Source organism: Myotis daubentonii, chromosome 3 (assembly GCF_963259705.1).
Source record: "Myotis daubentonii chromosome 3, mMyoDau2.1, whole genome shotgun sequence".
NCBI classification, from domain to species: Eukaryota; Metazoa; Chordata; class Mammalia; order Chiroptera; family Vespertilionidae; genus Myotis; species Myotis daubentonii.
The window spans coordinates 206380997-206401484 of record NC_081842.1 but is presented as its reverse complement, the minus strand read 5'-3'; the positions used below and the strand labels follow the sequence as shown (position 1 = coordinate 206401484).

General features: G+C 54.6%; 2 protein-coding genes across 4 annotated transcripts; both read left to right on the top strand.

Annotated features, from left to right (window-relative positions):
* The first annotated feature begins 10092 nt into the window (after positions 1 to 10092).
* C1QA (complement C1q A chain) lies at positions 10093 to 12035 on the top strand. Its single transcript, XM_059690884.1, has 2 exons — positions 10093 to 10281; positions 11284 to 12035. Exons 1-2 carry the CDS (start codon positions 10119 to 10121, stop codon positions 11856 to 11858), a joined length of 738 nt encoding a protein of 245 aa, XP_059546867.1. The 5' UTR covers positions 10093 to 10118; the 3' UTR covers positions 11859 to 12035.
* A 3297-nt stretch (positions 12036 to 15332) lies between these two features.
* C1QC (complement C1q C chain) lies at positions 15333 to 19848 on the top strand. 3 transcript variants are annotated; one of them, XM_059690882.1, is made up of 3 exons: positions 15333 to 15502; positions 15795 to 15976; positions 19031 to 19848. In XM_059690882.1, the coding sequence occupies exons 1-3, from the start codon at positions 15336 to 15338 to the stop codon at positions 19585 to 19587; spliced, it is 906 nt and encodes a 301-aa protein (XP_059546865.1). In that variant the 5' UTR covers positions 15333 to 15335; the 3' UTR covers positions 19588 to 19848. The 3 variants fall into 3 exon arrangements, with proteins under 3 accessions (XP_059546865.1, XP_059546864.1, XP_059546866.1); XM_059690881.1 differs by having other exon boundaries at positions 15783 to 15976; XM_059690883.1 differs by having other exon boundaries at positions 15375 to 15522.
* Positions 19849 to 20488: the final 640 nt, after the last annotated feature.

Sequence of the window (20488 nt, the reverse complement as noted above, 5' to 3'; positions counted from 1 at the left end):
ACTTGCAGGGGAGAGAACGCCATTCCCGTTTTACAGATGGGAAAACGGAAGCTCAGAGAGGCAACGGTGCTCACTCAAGGCCACACAGCTGTGTGCTACAGCCCAGTCTGAAGCTCGCTTAGTGCATGGCTGTGGGTGAGGGGCCTTGCCCCTCAGAGCCCTCTTTATTATCCGTACACCAGGAGTGATATGCCTGCCCTGAAAGGAAGTTGTAAACATTTGGATATAATAATTAAATACCCCTGCCTGGCCCCGGCTGGTTTGGTTCAGTGGATAGAGCATCGGCCTGCGGACTGAAGGGTCCCAGGTGCGATTCTGGTCAAGGGCACATGCCTGGGTTGTGGGCTCAATACCCAGTAGGGGGCGGGCAGGAGGCAGCCGATCAGTGATTCTCTCTCATCTATCTCTCCCTCTCTCTTCCTCTCTGAAATCAATAAAAATGTATTTTAAAACATAAAATAAGAACCCTGCCTGCCCACCCTGTAGCATGGTAACTGCCATTGCCATCGGCGACAGGGAAACTGAGGCTCTCAGATGGGGTCACTGACCGGAGGCCGCAGTTGGGCTGCACGGGGAGCAGAGCCAGCCCTCTTTCTGCTCCATAAACATCTCCAAGTTCAGGACCTGCTCTGTCTCTTACTGGATGTCTGGGGGGGCCCTGTGCAGGTCGCCCCTCGAGGCAGGAGGGACAGTGCCTGTTAGCGATGTAGTGACTGACACCCGAGGAGGAAGGGAGGAGAGCCAGGCCGATCACCCGGTCTCCAGGCTCCCGCGCCAGGGCTCTTCCCACGCATCTGCCCAGAACTAGTGCCCTGGCCTGGCTCTGCAACAGCTTTGCCACCACACCCCAGGCCGGACCCAGAGGCTTCCTCTGCTCCCCACCAGGTCAAGTCAGCGCCTTCCGCTCTTCCCCCCCCCCCTGCCCCCCGCCCTCCCTGCCACAGCCTTGTTCCTGCAGGAGATGGTGAGAACGACGGGAAGGGTGCTTATCCCACCAGCCCCTACGCTGGTATGTGCCAACTTCCATTCAGGTCTTCCAGCCACTGCCTATCTGCCTAGAGCAGTGGTTCTCAACCTTCCTAATGCCGCAACCCTTTCATACAGTTCCTCATGTTGTGGTGACCCCCAATTTCATTGTTACAAATCAAACATAATTAAAGCATAGTGATTAATCACAAAAACAATGTGTAATTATATATGTGTTTTCCGATGGTCTTAGGCGAGCCCTGTGAAAGGGTCGTTCGACCCCCAAAGGGTCGTGACCCACAGGCTAAGAACCGCTGGCCTAGAGCCAAGAGGCTGGAGAAGCGGAGTGGGGAACCCCGGAAAGGGCTGCTCAGAAGTCTTTTTCCCAGGGGGAGAACTCGCCGAGCCAAGGGCCATTGGCCCTATTTCTCCTGTGCCTTCACTCCAGGCCCCCAGAGGTGCCCACTGACTCTGAACTCACACTCCCTCTGAAGGCTCATCCCACCCAGCCAGTTGGTCAACATTCTCTGAGCAAGCCCTCTAGATTTCTTGAATAAATAACCTCTGGTATTTTGTGCGTCGGGCCTGGACAAGGATACAGTGAGTGAGGTGCGCGGGGTGTGCAAAATGTTAAGAAGATGCTGGCTCCCGGGGAATCCTCAGAGTGTGTGCCTCCCTGTAGGCCTCACTCTCCTTACTCGTCCTGGTCCAGAATTTCAGGCAGAGGGAGAACGTGCCTGGGAGCAGAGGACACTCGGGGGCCTTTCCGTAGCCAATCGCAAGGCCAGCAGCACCCCTGCCAGGCAGACCAGCTGAGGTGAGTCCCTGGCTTGGGCTTTGACTTAGCAGCATGTGGCCCACAGGGGGTGCCATGGGCTTAGCTGGATGCTTTCTGAAAAGGGTTCCCAGTTACTGAACCCCTACTCAGTGCAGCCTGAGAAGTATGCGTTGTCTCCATCGTTCAATGAGAAGACGGAGACCCAGCAAATCACTCGCTGAGGTCATAGAAGTAAGGACCCGAGAAGTTCAGGTTCCAACTCCTCCCTGAGCCCCCAGCCTATTTCTCTGCCTCCCCCAATGCTCCAGACTCAAGCTGCAGGTGTTCTGGGGAACCCAGAAGGTGAACCTCCCCTCCCCCACGCCTCCTCTGACCTCTCCAGCCGCCTGAACTTGAGGGACAGGCCCTGCCCAGATCAGGGCCTCCCTCCCCAGCCTGTCCCTCCTCAGCGCGGTGCTGGCAGCTCTGCCGGCCTTTCCCGAAGCCTCGGGGGTTGATTTGCATACTACGGTGCCATTTGCATACTACTTAGGAAAGCCTCTGCTTTTCCCACCTGCAGCAAACTCCGGGCTGATTAGTTCTCCCCACTTCGCAGAGTTAATTACTCTCCCGCGTAGACCGGGTGTTTATTTGTAATCAGCCGCGGCCGGGAGGAGGGGGCGGAAACAGGGCACGAGCAGCTGTCCTTCGCCCAAATGCGGGAGTAGCTCCGCGGGTAGAAAATGCCTGCGAGCTGGAGCACAAACTCTGGCCCTGGCCTGGCCCTCCTTGTGACCCCAACATGTCCAGGTTGGAAAGCCGCTCCGTTGCTGTAAAAGATACCAGGCCGCCTGCCTCAGCTCGCCCCGGCACCTGTGAAAGCCACAGACGCTCCGCCCCAGAGATTCTCATTTTGTAAGTAGGGCTGCCGCTCAGGCTGTGCTGTTCTCAACCCGCTCCCCCAGGTGACTCTGACCACTGCTGTTTCAACGCCCCCCTCTTTTTTACAGATGGGGAGGGCGGGGGCTGAGGCCCAGAGGGGTGATGTCCAGGACACTCAGAGCTGGGAATGGAACCCAAGTCCCATGCCTCGCGCCCACAGGGACCCCTCCTGATGAAATTCTGGGGCAGGGAGAGATACCCAGAGGGCAGCCTGCCATGGCAACGATGGGGGGGGTCATGGTGGGGGAGGCTTGCTGGGGTTTGTGGCTCCCCCACAGAAGCAGTGGCCTTGACCCTATTCCCCTGGGAGGCAGAGAGGAGCGCCCCCTTCAGCCCACCTCTTCCTTCCTATGAGCCAGAGGGGTGGGGAATAGTCACTTACCCCCAGGCTGTATGATCTCTGTAGGAGGCCATATAACATGTAGAATGGGCCTTCTTTTTTTTTTTTTTTAATATAAACATACCCCTGCATACCGTTGTTGGCCTGAAATTCAAGTTGAACTGGGCATTCTATGTTTTTGGTAAATCTAGCAACCCCAGACCCATGAGCAAGCACTTCATTTCCCTGAGCCTCAGCTCCTTCTTTGAAAATAAGCCAAAATACTACCCTGTAAGGACACTGTGTAAATTAAGTGAGATGATGTGTGTAAGATGCCCGGCACGGGGGAGGTGAATATGCAAAGCTGGCAAGTCTTGCCTTCTTCAGCGTCCCATACCCCATACGCTTACCTCCTCCGTTCTCCTCTTTCTTTCAGAGTTCCTGTTTCAGGCCGCAGATGTGTACGACGGCAGTGGAACAACTTCAGAAAGGTACCTGCACGTTCTTTATTCTTTGCATCTCTCTTGGCAGATAAAAGCCCTCAGAGAAATCGGCTGTGTGGTAGAAATACCATTTACTGGCTGTGTGACCCTGTGTAATTCGCTTCCCTGTCTGAGCCTCAGTTGCCTCATCTGTAAAAGGGGCTCATCAGTCAAGTACTCCCTCCTGGGAGTTGGGATGATTAAATGAGATAGTGTGTTCAGCACGAGTACTAAGCCTGGCAGTAGGCCTCACTAAGTAGGGCCCAGTCACCTCTTGCCAATGCTCCAGGACACATCTTCATGAAACATCCTAAAGAAGGCTTACCCCATGGAAGCCATGGGTCCAGGCGGAATGTCAGGCAGGTGAGGGGCCGATGAAGGAGATCATTTCTCCCTGGGGAGCTTTCCCCTAGTCACTTACCTGTGACTGACCCTGGTCTCTGTGTGGGCCAGTATTCTCCTGGCCTCTGGGGGCCATGGTCCCTGAAAGCCCCCAGGACCCAGCCCCCACAAGGCAGAGGCAAGGCCTCCTTGCTGGCTCCCACAGCCTGCTGTTTGTTTTCCAAACTCTCTCCAAATCCTCTTAATCTTTTTACATCTCACCTGCCTGCACCCCTGGTGGCTTCCATTAGCACCTTTCCTGGGAGATCTGGTGCTGGAACTGCTCCCAGAGCTCCACCTGGCTCCTAGCAGGCTTGCTGTTTCCCTCGGGGCAGCCAGGACTCTGGGCTCCAGTTGGGGTGGAGGCCTTCTCAACTGGCCCCCTGAATGGCAGGAGTGGGAAGGAGGAGGAGATGGGATTTTTTGCTCTGTGCCTACCACAGGTCAGGGACAAACCACACCGATCTGAAGTCTGACCACAATTTCTTTTGTTTTGTTTTATTTTTTAAAAAAATGTTTCCATTGATTTCAGAGAGGAAGGGAGAGGGAGAGAGAGAGATAGAAACATCAATGATGAGAGAGAAGCATTGATCGACTGCCTCCTATATGCCCCCCACCGGGCCTGCAACCTGGGCGTGTGCCCTGAGTGGGAATCAAACCATAACCTCCTGGTTCATAGGTCAACACTCAACCACTGAGCCACTCCGGCCACTACTTGAAGACTTGTTGTCATCCCCAGACAAGGCAAATGGGAGGCACATATTATGCATTGTTTACTATCCCCGCAGTTTTTCATAAAACAGTCCCCAAAAGAGCTTTTATCTGCCAAGAGAGATGCGAAGAGTAAAGAACGTGCACTGAAGATGTGTGGCAGGCTCTGACAGCTCCCTCCTCTTTTCCCAAGCATCCCTGCCCCCAACAAAACCTTGATCTTGTCGGGTGAAGGGCTGGGGAATAGAAGGAGAGACCCAGAAGGTCCCTGGAAGGAAGGGACTTAGCCAGAAAGACAAAATAGAGACAATCTTTAAAAATAAATAAATAAGTACATCTTTCCTTTTTAAAAAAAAAATATTTTATTGATTTTTTACAGAGAGGAAGGGAGAGGGATAGAGAGTTAGAAACATCAATGAGAGAGAAACATCGATCAGCTGCCTCCTGCACACCCCCTACTGGGGATGTGCCCGCAACCAAGGTACATGCCCTTGACCGGAATCAAACCTGGGACCATTCAGTCCACAGGCCGATGCTCTATCCACTGAGCCAAACCGGTTAGGGTGAAGACAATCTTCATAATACAGAGCAGGGAGAAGGGGAAGAGTGAGTGAGAAGGAGAAAAGGTGGTTCAGGCAGAGGGTGCAGGAGGAATTTTTGTTGTTTTTGTTTGTTTGTTTTAGAAAGAGGCTGTTGAGGAGAGAGCTGTGGGGCAGTGGATGGGAGAGGAAGGGGCGTCGGTGTAAACTCAGTGCCACTCCCTGGTGTTCAAACACTACAGCAGGGGGCTGAGCACATATGTTCACAGGGCGGCACCCGGAGGCGGACTCGTATAAGAATGTTCTTAGCAGCTTTGTTCATCATCACCCCACATGCCCACGAACGGGGAAGGGCTACGCAAAGGGTGGTACCTGCACACAAAGGAATACTTCTCAGCAATACTACGCCGGATGAATCTCACAGCATGGGAAGCGAAAGAAGCCGGACACAGAAGACACATACTCCATGCTTCTCTGTACATGAAGTTCCAGAACAGGCAGAAGTTCCCAGTGGTGACGGAAGTCAGAACTCACTGGTCACTCTGGGGCTTGGGGGCAACACAGGAGCCACAAGGCAACTTGCTGGGGTGACGGGGATGGTCTACATTTTGATCTGGGTGGTGGCAAACGGTGAGTGAGCAGTGCGCTGAAGACTGCATGTTACTGTCTGTGAATTCAACCTCGATTTTTTAATTAAAAAAAGAAAGGCAAGAACTTCAGAGTTATGTTCCATACAGGTTTGATGCTCTGTGTTTTGCCTAATAAGATTCAGAGAGAGAAAGAGATAAGGATGCCGATTTGAATGAGGTAGGGGATGCTGCTGTCACTCCAGACCCACGGTGCGTAGACGGGAAATCTGGCTGCCCCTGCGGTCCCCAAGCCTGTCCCCAAGTCTTTCCCCACGTCTGCTTCGGCTCCTATGAGCTCCTCATGGTCTAAACACCTCCCACTGAGTATGACTCCCATCTTTAAGGATTCAATGTCTTTCTTCAAAAAAGGGCATGCACCTTAGCCAACTGATAAATAGAAATCTATTCTAATGTCAAAGCCAAACATGATGGCATAGGACCCCTGAGAAATGGTAATGTGGTCTCCAACATGGCACTTTCCGAAGTATTTTTTCCCCCAACAGTAATACTTAACCACTTACAATTTTTGTCCAATATGCTGATTTTGGAACCCAGCCCTTGAGTGAGATGTGACTCCCCCAGCAAGAACTGGAGTCATTTAGAGATGATTTTTTAAAAACATTTTTATTGATTTCAGAGAGGAAGGGAGAGAGAGAGAGATAGAAACATCAATGATGAAACAGTCATTGATCGGCTGCCTCCTGCACGCCCCCTACTGGGGATTGAGCCTGCAACCCGGGCATGTGCCCTTGACCGGAATCGAACCGAGAACAGGGGATCCTTCAGTCCACAGGCCCACACTCCGTCCACTGAGCTAAACCGGCTAGGGCTAGGGATGACTTCTTTGGTTATTCGTTAGGCCCCTGACAGCACCCTGAGCCTGGGCCCCTGGATGAGGGCTCTAGGAGTATGACAAGGTTCCCTCTCTTCCCTCCTTCCCGCCTCCCGGCACCTGGCTGAGCTCTGGAGAAATGGGAACTGTTTGCCTATCCCCTCTGACAGAAGATGCCCGCGCTGTGCCATTGTCACGGACCCATTTACTTTTCACACTAATGACATGTTCATTACTATCGATGCCTTTTATTTCTTGGGAAGTGTTTAGGCTCTTGCAACAGCCTGATAAGTAACATCATCCCACACTTGGAAATAAAGCAAATAGATAACGAGTGTCCTTTCAAAGTCAGGTGAGAGCCGTGTCTGACAAGCCCTCCTAAGGGTCGTCCAACACGCCAGGGGAATGTCACTTTGCTTGACTTATTGTTTACTATTGATCGGGGGCGGGGCTCCGTAAAGATAGCTAGTAGCTGGTAGAAAACTGATAAGTTGCAAATTATTATTGTCTGGTAGAGATGCAAATGATTGCTTTTCCATACAGAAGATAACCCCAACATTATGACTTTATTGCCCTAGAGGACATTGACCAGTTTTGTATCTCACTTAGCAACCTTATGAATATTCTAGAATTCTTGTGTTATTTTTCATTGTTGTTTTTGTGTTTACCAGCTCGCTCCCTCCATAGGTAGGTATATATTTTTTCTCAGCTTCTTCATTGAACTAGCTTTGTCACCCTGCTGGTTCCTTCATTAATAAGCTACAAAAAAAATGACATGTACTCACTATCTGTTTCTATACGAATTGTGTATTTAATATCTTGAACACTAAACTTTAAGGGGCCTTTCACAGTATTTGGCTTTTCCTCGTGCCAGCTCTGCCACTTTCTATGTGAGCCTTCCTGTCTTTGGCCTTTAGTTTGTTTTGTTTTTAAAAATATTTTATTGATTTTTTACAGAGAGGAAAGGAGAGGGATAGAGAGTTAGAAACATCGGTGAGAGAGAAACATCGATCAGCTGCCTCTTTCACACCCCCTACTGGGGATGTGCCCGCAACCAAGGTACATGCCCTTGACCGGAATTGAACCTGGGACCCTTCAGTCCGCAGGCCGACACTCTATCCCCTGAGCCAAACTGGTTAGGGCTGGCCTTTAGTTTTTTCATCTATAAAATGGGAACAATGGGGCTGTCGGCTCTGACTCTGACATGTGATCTTTCTAATTCCTCTCGCAGGGAAGTAAAACTGAAACACTGCAATCGAAGAAAATGAATGTTGGAAGGGATGTTGCAGAATGTTTGGGGCAATCTTTCCTGCTTCTAACCCACGCCCTTATCTTGCTAAATGGAGAAAGTGAGGCTTAGAGAGGTTAGGTAACTTGCTCAAGGTCATACAGATGTTATTCATAATGATGACTTATTTTAATGTGGTGCTTGACAGTATAAACTCCCTCATAAGTTTACAGAATCTCTCAGCAGCCCAGTGAGGAGGCTGTATTACCCCCATTTTACAGATAACGAAACTGAGGTCCAGAGAAAGGATGTGGTGGCTTGCACACGGTCACACAGAGATTCTCTTAACCTCCTGAACCCTGGGGAGCAGGAAAGGGACTTGCGGGAGGAACACTTGGCCCTCCCTTTAAATGAATGCATCCCCACTTGTAGCTGTTGGATATATATACTAGTATTGGGTGCTATACAAGATTGCAAATAAAAAAGGAGTCCCAAAAGCTTGAAAACCCCGGCCCTAGACCAACTTCTTCTGCCTTCCTTTTTCTCCTCTGCCTCCCTCTGGTGAATTTCTCAGGAAAAAAAACACATGGTCATGGGAAGAAGTAGAAAGACAGGGTCAGCCCAGGCCTGAACACACCGGTCTCCAGTCTGGGGGAGACAGATCGCCGAATCTAAAGAAAAGCATTTTCAGGGTCCAAGCTGGCAGTGATGACGTGAGCTGTGCTGGCAGGTAGTGAGCTCCCCGTCAGTGAGAGTGAGCAAGGCTAGATGAGACATCCAAGCATTCACAGCAATTCTCTTCTAGACGGTAGAATTCGTGGGCTTTGTCACTGCTTTTTAAATGTTGATAAAAGCTAATTCTTAAGCATTCACCATGTGCCCCATGTTTTGTGTGTGTATTATATCATTAAAACTTTATAGTAATCCGATGAGGTTGCGAATCTGTTGTTCCCGATTTTATCAATACGAAAACCAAGGCCCCGGGAGGTTCAGTGTCTTTCCAAGGGTGTGCAGCTAGGAGGTGGTAGGTTCAGAGGCTAAGCTGCTCATCACACGGGCCTGTTCTCCTTCCTTTGCGCCTTTCTGTATTTACAAGCTTTGGACAATGAATACATGCTGTTGCTTTCAAATCCTAAAAATGTCTTACAAGTGACTGACTTCAGAAAAAGTTCCTTCCGCCCTGACGTTTTGTGCTTCTCTGGTTCTACACCGCCCCAGGAACCCCTCCACACCCCTCCACCCTTGCAGCCTGCTGTCCCTGCCCCCACACCACTGTGGCTTGGGGTAGGATGTGCAATGTCCCGGTCTTGCTGAGGTCGGCTCAAAATGTCCCTGGCTGGCCCCTGGCCCCCAGGGCAATGCCGGGGGCAGGTCCAGAGAAGGAGAAGGGGAAGTGGGAAGGGATGCGAAACTTGGCCGCTGGCCGGCACCATCCTGCTGGGCGTCCCACAGAGGTCCCTGGGTGGACAGCAGGAGCATCCAGTTGAGTCGACCACCCACGACAGGTGAGGCCAGGGCCTGAGCGGGAGGGGCTGTGAGGTCAGAGCCAGGGGAGCAGGCCTAGGAGCTGCCCTCGGAGGCTGTCAGGGAGGGAGAGCTGGTCTGTGGCAGGACGGGGTTGGGTGAGGCACCGACTCAGGACCCAGAATCAGTAGGGGGACCTTAATTCCTTGGACTTGGGGAGATGATGGGAGATGGGGACACAGAGCCATCAGCTCTAACCAGAGTGTCTGGGTCCTGATCCCCCCAAGTTACAAGAAGCTAGGAAAAGGCTGGGAGGTTCAGAGCCCAGCAGAGGGGTCCCACAGAGGGGGACTGTGGGTGACAGTCAGCCTGAAGGGGGACGAGTATGGAGGGCAGTGAGCAGACGTGTTGTGTCAGGTGTTTGTGAATTCCCGTGTGCGTGCACAGCTCTGCCATCTGGGTGAGGGCGTGTTAAATGAGAAGCAGGCGCTCAATCAATATTTGTTCAATAGAACTGATCATCTGTAGGAGTGTGTGTCCAGGTGAGCGAGGGATGGGTGTCAGTTCGTGCATCCAGCCGTGTGTGAGTGAGAGGCTGTTTGTGTGTCTGAGCGTGTGACCACACGGGCGTGCTCAGTTGCATGTGTGTATCTGTGTGTTTGTGGTTCTATATAAAGGCTTGGGTTCCCTGGAGCTGGATGGAGGGTGGACATAGAAGCCCCTCAAGCAGGGAGGTGTGCATGGGTGGTGGTGGGGTGTGGACATATCCCTGTGTGGGGGGGGGGCGGGGGGACTCTGTGTGAGTCGGGTGTATGTGAGTGCGTGATGTCCAGCCTGCCCAGGCCCTGCCGTGTCTCTACAGGGGAACATGGAAGCCCCATGGGGCTGGCTCGTGGTTGGCGTGCTGGCCATGTCCTTGGCCTCTACGGTGACCCAGAACGTGTGCCGAGCACCGGATGGGAGGGACGGGGTTGCAGGAAAACCCGGCCGACCCGGGCGGCCTGGCCTCAAGGGGGAACAAGGGGAGCCAGGTAAGTCCCTCCCCCTGGACCCCAGCCCCCCATCCCTTTGCCTGGCCTGGGCTCCAGAGTGGAGGTTTGGGGGTGATTCCAAAAGCAGGAGCCCACCTGGGCCCCCACATAAAGCTCCTCCAGCCTGTACTGGGTCCTGAGGTCTGAGGAGGGCCTGGCCCTCTCCCCGGACCATGTCCCCAGCGCCCAGGCCTCTCCATGTCCTCTTTACGGCTTGGGGCCTCTGTGGCCTGGCCGTCCTCCTCTGGGGAATGGGCCGCTGCAGCAGTGAATACGAACGGTCCCAAAGCAGGCCCAGGCCTCAGCCCCTGTTCAGTTACCGGGATGACCAGTGCCCTGACTCAGGTTTAGACTCGGGAGCCCTCGTTTTGCTGTGTGACCCTCTCTGAGACCCAGTGGCCTCATCTGGAAGATAGAGAACCAACCCCACTGGGCACAGAGGGAGGGATCAATTGATGGCAGCTCTCCGTTTTCCACCTGCTCCTCCCCCCACCCCTGCTCCCCCCTCCTCAACCTGTTTGGGCTTCAGAAACTCTCAGATTCAAGGGAAACGCTGGGGGTGAAGGAAAGGGGGAGAGGATGTGACCAGATGGGAAAGGAAAGTCTCCTACAGGCCCCGAGCCTCCCAGTGCACAGCAGGCCAGCGAGAGCTACAGCGACGTTTGTAACAGTTTGTGGGGTCCCTGACACAGAAGGGGTCGGGGTCAGTGGCCTGTGAGGTGTGGAGTGAGGTCCGTGGGCAGAGCACGTAGAGGAGCCAGCGTCCTGCTTTCCCCAGAATCTGTGAAAAGTGCCTGTTCCCACTTCTCTCCATGTTAGAGAGGAAGAAGCTGAGGCTCAGAGAGGTTGAGGAGCCCAGGGTCACGGAGCCGGTCAGAATCAATGTCTTGAAGGCCCGGGCGCTCCCCTACCCGCTGTCCCACAGCCTTTCGGGGTCCCAGCCATCTGCCTGAGGGTGGGCAGAACTGGACTCTCACTGCCAATCTGGCCTTCCCCCCACAGGGGCCCCCGGCATCCGGACAGGCATCCGAGGTCTTAAAGGAGACCAGGGGGACCCTGGGCCCCCTGGAATCCCTGGCAAAATGGGCTACCCAGGACCTAGCGGCCCCCTGGGTAACCCCGGCGCCCCAGGATTGAAGGGCATCAAAGGCAACCCGGGAAACATCAACGCCCAGCCGCGGCCGGCCTTCTCGGCCGTGAGGCGGAACCCGCCGACGGGCGGCAACGTGGTCATCTTCGACACGGTCATCACCAACGAGGAGGGCCGGTACCAGAGCCACTCGGGCCGGTTCGTCTGCGCCGTGCCCGGCTACTACTACTTCACCTTCCAGGTGGTGTCCAAGTGGGACATCTGCCTGTCCATCATGTCCTCCAGGAGGGGCCTGACCCAGAGCTCCGTGGGCTTCTGTGACGCCAACAGCAGGGGCACCTTCCAGGTGGTGTCGGGGGGCACGGTGCTCCAGCTCCAGGACGGAGACCAGGTCTGGATCGAAAAAGACCCGGTCAAGGGCCGCATTTACCAGGGTCCCGAGGCCGACAGCGTCTTCAGCGGCTTCCTCATCTTCCCTTCCACCTGAACCAGGGAGGGCCCCCCCCCACCTCGGCCTCACCTGCTTCCTGCTGTGCAACCCCCGCCCACTCGCCCCGCCTCTCCGGTTCTATGCTCTGCTCTGTAAAGCGGGGGCGCTGTTGTTTTAGCTGGAGGGAGAGCATGTCTTAGAACTCTTCCTGGAATAAATACCTGTGTCCCTGTCTGCTGGCGTGAGGCTCAGTTGCTACCCTGGGCATTGGGAGGGAGGCATAAGAATGGCAGCTGTTGAGGGCTTACAAGGCAGGCCCATGCTCAGTATTTTACAGTGTGTATCTGGCAGGTCCTGGGAGCCTCAGCGGCCTGGGTTCAAATCCTGGGGCCACCGGGTACTAGTTGTCCAATCGCGTGCATGTTATGTAACTTCAGTGAGCCTCAGTTTTCTAGTCTGTAAAGTGGGAAGAATAATAGCACCCACCTCAAAGGGTTGTTGGAAGATTCAATGATTTAATATTTGAAAATTGCAGTGCAGAGCCTGGTTCATCGTGAAGGCTACATAGGTTTTAGCTATCATTACACGTTGTATAATCTTTACAATCGAGCTCTGACGTGGGTATTATGACGCTATTTTACAGATAATAAAACTGAGGCTGGGAGTTGGGGCCAGACACCAAGCCCAGGTCAGTGTTCAAGGGGAGGAGCTGGGATTCGACTCCAGGTCTTACGAGTGCCCACACCTGTGTGTGTAACCATGACCCTCGTCAGCCGGCACAGCCACACACTGACAATGACAGTGCTTTCAACCTGACCCAGAAAGGCTGGGGCAGGGCTCAGAGAGGGGGAGCAACTGGCCCCAGGGCACCCGCAGTCCTCTCCAAAGGCAGTTTCCTGAGCCCAGCCCTGGCCTTCACCCTGGCAGCTGTGGGGGCCAGGAAGGGGGAGGACAGTGGATCTGGAATGTCTGTGGCTCATTCCCACTTGGCGGTCCGGGAGCTGCTCGGGAGCAAGACACCCCAGCGTGGCCTTTGTATGTGAGGAGAATAAGGAGACCAGAAGTGCAGCCCTGAAAACGTCCAGTGCCTTGCGCATCCTCCCAGAGGGAGCGGTTTTATCTTTGTGCTGCATGTATGCACACACACGTACACACACAAACACATCAGGCATGCATACACACCACACACACCACGCTACACACACCCCTTACCACACCACCCATGTCCACCTCCCTTGAGATGCACAGGGACCCACATTCCTAGATCAAGACTTGTCCACTCCTCGCTGAAGCGGGGACACATGATCCCCTCCCTCAGTACACACCCACTTTCTCAGACACACCTGTGTACACCCCTGGACGTCCCCATGAGCTATGCCTTCATACCTGGGGATACAGGTGCCGTCATACCCACACACCCCTGCCTCAGACACCTGAGTGCTCCCTGTACACCATCAGAAGTACTCTTACACACACACCTTAAGATGAGTGTCCAGACACACCCCTGACATGCAGATGGACACATCCTCCACTCCAACACGCATGTGCCTTAGAAATGCCAGCGTTTGCTCACACATTGACCTCCACGCGTGCTGACACCTCACAGGGACCGTCTCTCCCATCCACTGACACACAGCAGCCTCAGAGTCCTCACGTACGCCCAACCCCCGACCCCCGCCTCCAACAGTCGGGACCCTCCCCTGGGGCTGCCCACCAACAGCCTTTGGGAGTCAGGAAGAAGAGGGTGACCCCCTGTGCCCCCGGGGCAGTGATGAACTCCAGAGGCCCTCAGCCCCTCATTGGGTCCCCACTCTGCCCCAGCAGGCCCCCTGCCCCTGGAACATACCCACCCACAGACAGGGAAAAGAAACAGGTCTTTGAGCACCTACTATGTGCTGGACATTTCATAGCCATTGATGCACTTAATCCCAGCAAAATCGCTGAGGACACAGGCTCAGAGAAGGGAGACTTGGACTCAAGGTCACACTGCCAGAGAGTGGCAGGGCCCAGATCTCAACCAGCTCTGCCTGACCCCAAAGGGGAGGCCTCTCTCATTGCAGTGGCCCCAAAGGAAATGTCAGCGGCGGGGAGGGGGCGGGGCGTAAGTGGCCAGGAGACCAGGCTATAGAAACAGTGGCTGCGGGCTGCTCCTTACCCTGAATGCCACCCATACCTACCCACCTCTGGAAGGAAGGAACGCAGCTGGACCAGGCGGGCAGGGCCGGGAAGGCTGAGCACGGGCCGAGGCTGCCATCTGCTGGACAAACCAGACCCAGGTGCCAATGAGGTGAAGAAGATGGGCGCTCAGTTGTCATCCATCATTCCGCCCCAGACGCCCAGGGTCAGATGCACTTACATCTCCACTCCCGTCCCCCCTCTGCAGCCTTGTGCCAGAGTTTGGAGGAACAGAGGGGGAAACTGAGGCCCTGAGAGTCACCTGGGAAGACAAGTGCAGGGCTCTGAACCCCTGCTCATGCCCAGCGCAGGGCTAAGTATCGTGGGCACACCTATCAGACAGTCCTCACCACTACCCTGCGCGGAGCTAGTGGAACCCCCCATTTACAGAGGAGGAACCAACACCTCGAGGGTGGCATAGGGGGCAGGAGTGGGTCAGGCTTGGACCCTCTGCAGCCCGACTCCTCCTTCCTCCCTGACTCTTGTGTGAGGCGTAGCGAAAGAGAGGAGGGGGCCTCGCTCAGTTCTGCCAGCCGGACCCCATGGGCAACCCCTCACCAGCCATCATAGGCTCCAAGACCAAAGGCAGGGGTGCTGGGGAAGGAGGTGAAGAAGTGGTGCTGGCAGGAAAGGTGAGGTCATCAGGGGCCCGGGCAAAGGAAGAGGTGCCACCATGCCAAGCCGCGGCCTCCCCACCACCCAATACACAGACAGGAGGCTGAGGCCTGGGTGGGGTCAGCGGCTTGCTGAAGGCCTCAGGGAAAGGGGGGGCATGGCTGGAAGGAGACCCAGAAGCCGCTGTGTCTGTGGCCAGAGGACTCTGTCCAACACGGCAGGCTGCCTGCCCTCAAAGTTGGCCCATCCGGGTGTCCACCCCCCAACTATCATAGGGAAGAGGGGCGTATGGAACTTTCTAGAATAAGGCCTGCCACTTGACCAGGACATATGAGGATTGTTTCTGGGGGCAGCTAAGCAGAGGGGTGAGAGCAAGGCTTTGGACCCCCAGAAACCACTCGCTCCGTGACTTTGGGCCAAGGCTCGCACCTCCCTGAGCCCCAGTTTCCTCAGCCGCAGGGGGGTTATGACTTCCTCCTGGGACGTGTGAAACAGCTGAGCCTCAGGCACAGCAAATGCCACAAGTGGGGACGGACATGGCTTGGGCTTAACTTGACGGGAGGGGAAGTCTGCCCAGGAGGCTGTGTTTACAGACACAGACACACACACACCCTTCCCAGGATCCGGGGCGGTGGACATTTCCTCGTTTCAGACACTCATGACCGGGGTGGAGGGCACAGGGTGTCACTGTGGTCAGCCTGGCTCAGCACCCAAAAAAAAGAAAGTACTGAGTCAGGGAAAAATATGGGAAAGGGGATGTGGGACGGGGGGGAGGGGGGGAGGAGGGGGCCGCCCAGTCCGCTCCAGGCCCTCCTCGCTCTGTCCACTCCGACACGGTGTCCTCCTGCCTGGGAGAGGGGAAGCAGATCGGAGGGCATCTCAGTGACCAGACCAGAAGCCTCCTGCCCCAGGTGAGCAGGACGCTGTCCAGGTGAGGGCAGCGGGTAGCTTTTTCCCCACCCCCTTCCTGAGGCATGGCCCCGGGGACAGCCTGATTTGTGAGGGAGGATGGTCCCCATCCTCACTCAGCTCAAAGAAGCAACCCCACTGTTCGTCCATCAGGTGGTCCCAAGGGTGAGGGGCCCCGGGACGGGAGGGAGGTTCCTGAGGGCGGAGAGGGGTGAGCCCCGGAGTGAGAGGGTGAGGAGGGTGGGTGAGGGGCTGGCGAGCCAACCGAGTTTCGCCATTCAGCTCCTTCCCCAGGATGGACAGAGGCGCCAGCATCTGGCTCCCCCTTGGACTAAACCTGCTGCTGCTCCTTCTGGCACTGCCACTTGGGGGCCTGGCTGCCACAGAATGCTACGGGATCCCCGGAATGCCAGGCCTGCCCGGGGCCCCCGGGAAGGATGGGCATGACGGACTGCAAGGGCCCAAGGGTGAACCAGGTGAGTCAGCTGGCCTGGCGGGAAGGGGTCGCCTAAGGGTTAGGGGCAGGGGGTGGAGTGGGGAAAGGACGGCAACTTGATGGCAAAGAGTGTGGTCCCTCCTGCCGCACCTGCTCCCAGGGCAGAGCCCAGCTCTCACAGAAGATATAGCCCCTCTGTCCTCAGGGCCCAGACCTCAAGACCCCCCCCCACCCCCCCCAGAGTCCCCACCTGACAGCAGGGAGAGGAGACGAGCGCCTGCCCCACAGGCAGCAGGGAGGGTCACAGGACAGGATCTATGTGAAAACCGTTGGCAAATTCTAAAATGCTAGGCTACTGTTTTGTTACAACCCTTCACTTCTTGCCCTGCAACATGGACCCCTGGGGATCCACACAGTGAATGAAGACAGTGCACAGATGAACCGAGTTCAAATCCCTACTGTGTGAACTTGTGCAAGTTACTTACTTAACAGCCAGTGCCTCTGTTTCCTCATCTGTAAAATGGGGAGGTGGTAGTGCCTCCTGCACAGGGATGCTGTGATGCTTACATTTAAATATAAAATAGCACCAAGCACATGGTAAGCACTGGATAAGTGCAGGCTATGGTAGGTACTGCTGCTGCTGTCATTGTTTTCATCAGAACTCTGTGCTCCCTAGGATCTGGGTAGTTGGCGGGGAGGGGAGAGAGGAGTCAGGGCCACAGTCATAGAACCTCCTGCTGGAGATTCACAGGGCAAGCTCCATGAGCGAAGGGGGCTGAGGACACGAGGGGGGCTGGCATTGGGTGAGACTGGAGTCTTTGGTCCTCGTTTGAAAGTAGGTGCCTATCTGGGAACTTGAGTGTGTCTGGAGGTGGCACGTGTGAGGCTGGGGTGGGGCTGGGTAGAGGTGACTGGGAGGCAGAGGTTGGGGGGATGGGGGCAGTGGAGAGGAATGTCCTTACAATTTCCTCACTGTCAGCTTCCCGCCTGGCAATGGGGTGGAATGTTACCAACATTCCAGAAGGAAGTCTGCAATTGGGGGTGAGCTGAATGAGGATCCCAGGTGGGCCATTTTGGGGGAGCCTGTCTCTCTGGCCACCTTACTGCCCAGGGTGCCTGAGGGCTACCAATTTTTGACCTCCTACTTGTGCCAGGCAAATACAGCAGGTAAAATTGTTAACTCTTTTGGAAACGAGAAAACTGAGGCCAAAATCCTTTGAAGGAGTGGTTTACTCCCGTTTTAGAAATGTCAAAGCTGAGTGAGGTTCAGAGAGACTGAGTGACCTGCCTGAAGTCACACAGTAGATCCTGTCCAGCTCCAAAGGCCATTCCCTTAACTGCTACCCTCCCCCGCCTCTCTGCCCCCTGCCCCCTGCTGAGTCCTGCCCCTCCCAATCAGCCGCTGGAAGACATCTCAAAAGCTGAGACACAGCCCTGCTCAGCCATCGCAAGGACCTGACATTTACTGAGAACTTGCTGTGAGGCGCCTGGCACCTGCATCCTTCCCATCCCACTCTTCCAGTAGCTCGGTGGCATCCGTCCCATTATGCCCTTATCTCAACCGGGCAAAAGAGGCTCAGGGAGGGGAGGTCACCTGCCCAGGGTCACACAGCCTAAAGCCCAGGTCTGTTGGGTCCTGAGCCCCCACTCCTAACCCTGGGACCTAAAAAGCTCACAAGTCATAGAGGATCTGTCACAAATGGGTTTGCACAGACACCCACTCTTGGGAGGAAGCCAGAGGAGGAAGCAGCCATGGGGGCAGGCAAGGGTGGTCAGGGAGGGCCTCCTGGAAGAAGAGACTGGCATCAGGCCCTAGAGGATGAGCATGGTTTGGACAAGGGAGAAGAATCTCACAGGGGCACAGATGATCAGGGCGGTAATAAGCAAGAATCAGACATTCTGACTGCAACTCAGCCAAACTTGACTTTGAGTCTAAACTCCGCCTCGTACCAGCTACGTGGCCTTGGGCGAGCCACTGGCCTCAACGTCCTCATCTTCAACACGAGGGAAGGTGAACCAGGGGCTGAAGTGGGCTGAGTGGGGCTGGGGGAGCTGGAGAAGGCAGCCCCCTTAAAGGGGCAGATTCCCTTTGGCTCCGTCCGGTGGTTCCCACGTACTAAGCTGGCCTGAGGAATAGATACCGGTTTTGTAGGGCTCTGCAGCTTATAAAATGGCGAAGGCCCTCCTTAAGAAAAATAATACAAAGTTAGGGATACATTCGATTGCAGGGAGGGGTGCTACCCAAATCTACACATGCTGCAGAATTGTACTAGAACTACACACACACACACACACACACACACACACACACACACAGCACATGGAAAAGCGGAGCTATGTGGATCACACGAAGGTCGATTTCCCGGTTTGATGTTGTACTTTAGTTATGCAAGATGTGCCACTGGGGAAAGCTAGGTGAAGGGCATATGGGACCTTCCTGTCTTTTTATTTTTTTTTACAACTTCCTGTGAATCTATAATTATTTCAACATAAAATGTTGAAAAAATTACAAATATAAAACTAGACAAAGGGCCTTGAAGGGGCCAACGCCAGTAAATGGGGCCTGAAGCAGGCTTCCTGAGCTTTCCAGAAAATCTGCCCGTGACCAAGCTTCTTATTTTTTGTCAAGAAAAACTAAGGACCTAGACCTTTTGGTGCGGCCGGAACTTGTTGATTCAGGCTCTAAATAAAAAGTTTTAGAAAACATTGTGCAGGCCAAACAGAAGGTCTCTGAGGCCACTTGCTGTCCGTGGGCTGACAGTCGTGGCCTCTGACACTCTGAGATCTTGCCCTGGATGCCTCCTGAGCTGGCGAGTCCTACTCTTTCCAGCACAAATGAGGACACTGAGGCCCAGAGGCAGGTGCCTTAACCCAGTTCACAAGGCAGGTCTGTGGGAGGGGGCAGGGCTTGAAACAGGGTCTCCCTCCCCTCTGACCGTCCCCCTTCCTCCCTGCGCCCTGCTCCCAGGTGGACAGTACATCTGGGGAAGGAGGTTTCAGAGACCAAACCCCAGGAGTGTGTCCCTGGAGGACAGCCCCAGGGTCCCTTCTCCCTGTCCCCCGCCCCCTCACTTCCCACCTGCTCTCTCCCCAGGAATCCCAGCTATTCCTGGGACACGAGGACCCAAGGGTCAGAAGGGAGAAGCCGGCACACCTGGCTTTCCTGGGAAAAATGGCCCCATGGGAGCCTCAGGGCTTCCTGGGACTCCCGGCATCATGGGACCCAACGGGGAGCCGGGAGAGGAGGGCAGATACAAGCAGAAGCACCAGTCAGTGTTCACCGTCACACGGCAGACAGCAGAGCACCCGGCGTCCAACAGCCTGGTCAAGTTCAACACGGTCATCACTAACCCACAGGGCGACTATAACACCAGCACCGGCAAGTTCACCTGCAAAGTCCCCGGCCTTTACTACTTCGTCCACCACACGTCCCAGACGGCCAACCTGTGCGTGCAGCTGTACCGCAACGAAGTCCAGATGACCTCCTTCTGTGACCACATGTCCAACAGCAAGCAGGTCAGCTCAGGCGGTGTGCTGCTGCGGCTGCAGGAGGGCGCGCAGGTGTGGCTGCGGGTCAATGACTACAACGGCATGGTGGGCACCGTGGGCTCTGACAGCGTCTTCTCTGGCTTCCTGCTCTTCCCCGACTAGGGGAGCCGGCCTGCTCCAGCCCCAGGCTACCCCACCTCTCTCAGCTGCTCTGCTGTGTCCTTGTTCAGGGCATTCTCCTCACCTAATGGACTCCTCCTCCAGGAAGCCCACCCTGACTCCCACCCCCTGAGTTCTTTCCCTTCTCTGAGTTCCTGCAGGAGTCACTCCTTTGACACTTTACCAATACCTTTAGTGTTATCATTCTTTTTTCTAAGTCTTGGAAGTCTGAGAGATATACAAATAAATGATTAAATCAATAAATACGTGTGGCTCTGATTTCTCAGTGCCACCTTGAAGAAGCAGGTCTCTTCGTCTTCAGCATTGCACCAGCTATGGCTGTCTGTGGGCTCTAGACTCGCCCAGGGCATCTAGTTGGGGCTCAGTAACAGTTGGTGCCAGTGTTGAGTCACTCAGCACCGTTAGGCCATTTGGGAGAGAGATGCTCAAGTGTGGTTGAAGGCTAAAGGGGTCACCAAGGGGCCGTCTGCTGTCACTGTTTGGGTGAGCGGCACTGCTGTCATTGAAGGCATCAGTGCACAGGTAAACAGGAGTGTGTCTGAATTCCGGACTTATGTTGACCTAAGTTGAATCACAGGAGGGGTTTGGGCGCAGCTAAGCCCAGCATAGACAAAGAGCAGATGTGTAATGAATTGGCGCTGAATTAATGAGTGAATTGGAGTGGATGGATGAATGAATGAATAAGTGGGTAAATGAAAGAGTAAGAGAGTAAATAAATGAGTGAATAAAAACATCATAATAGCTAACATTATTTTTTTAATATGTTTTTATTTATTTTTAGAGAGAGAGGAAGGGAGAAGGGTAGAGAGATAGAAACATGGATGAGAGAGAAACATCATGATCGACTGCCTCCTTCACGCCCCCTACTGGGGATCAAGTTCGC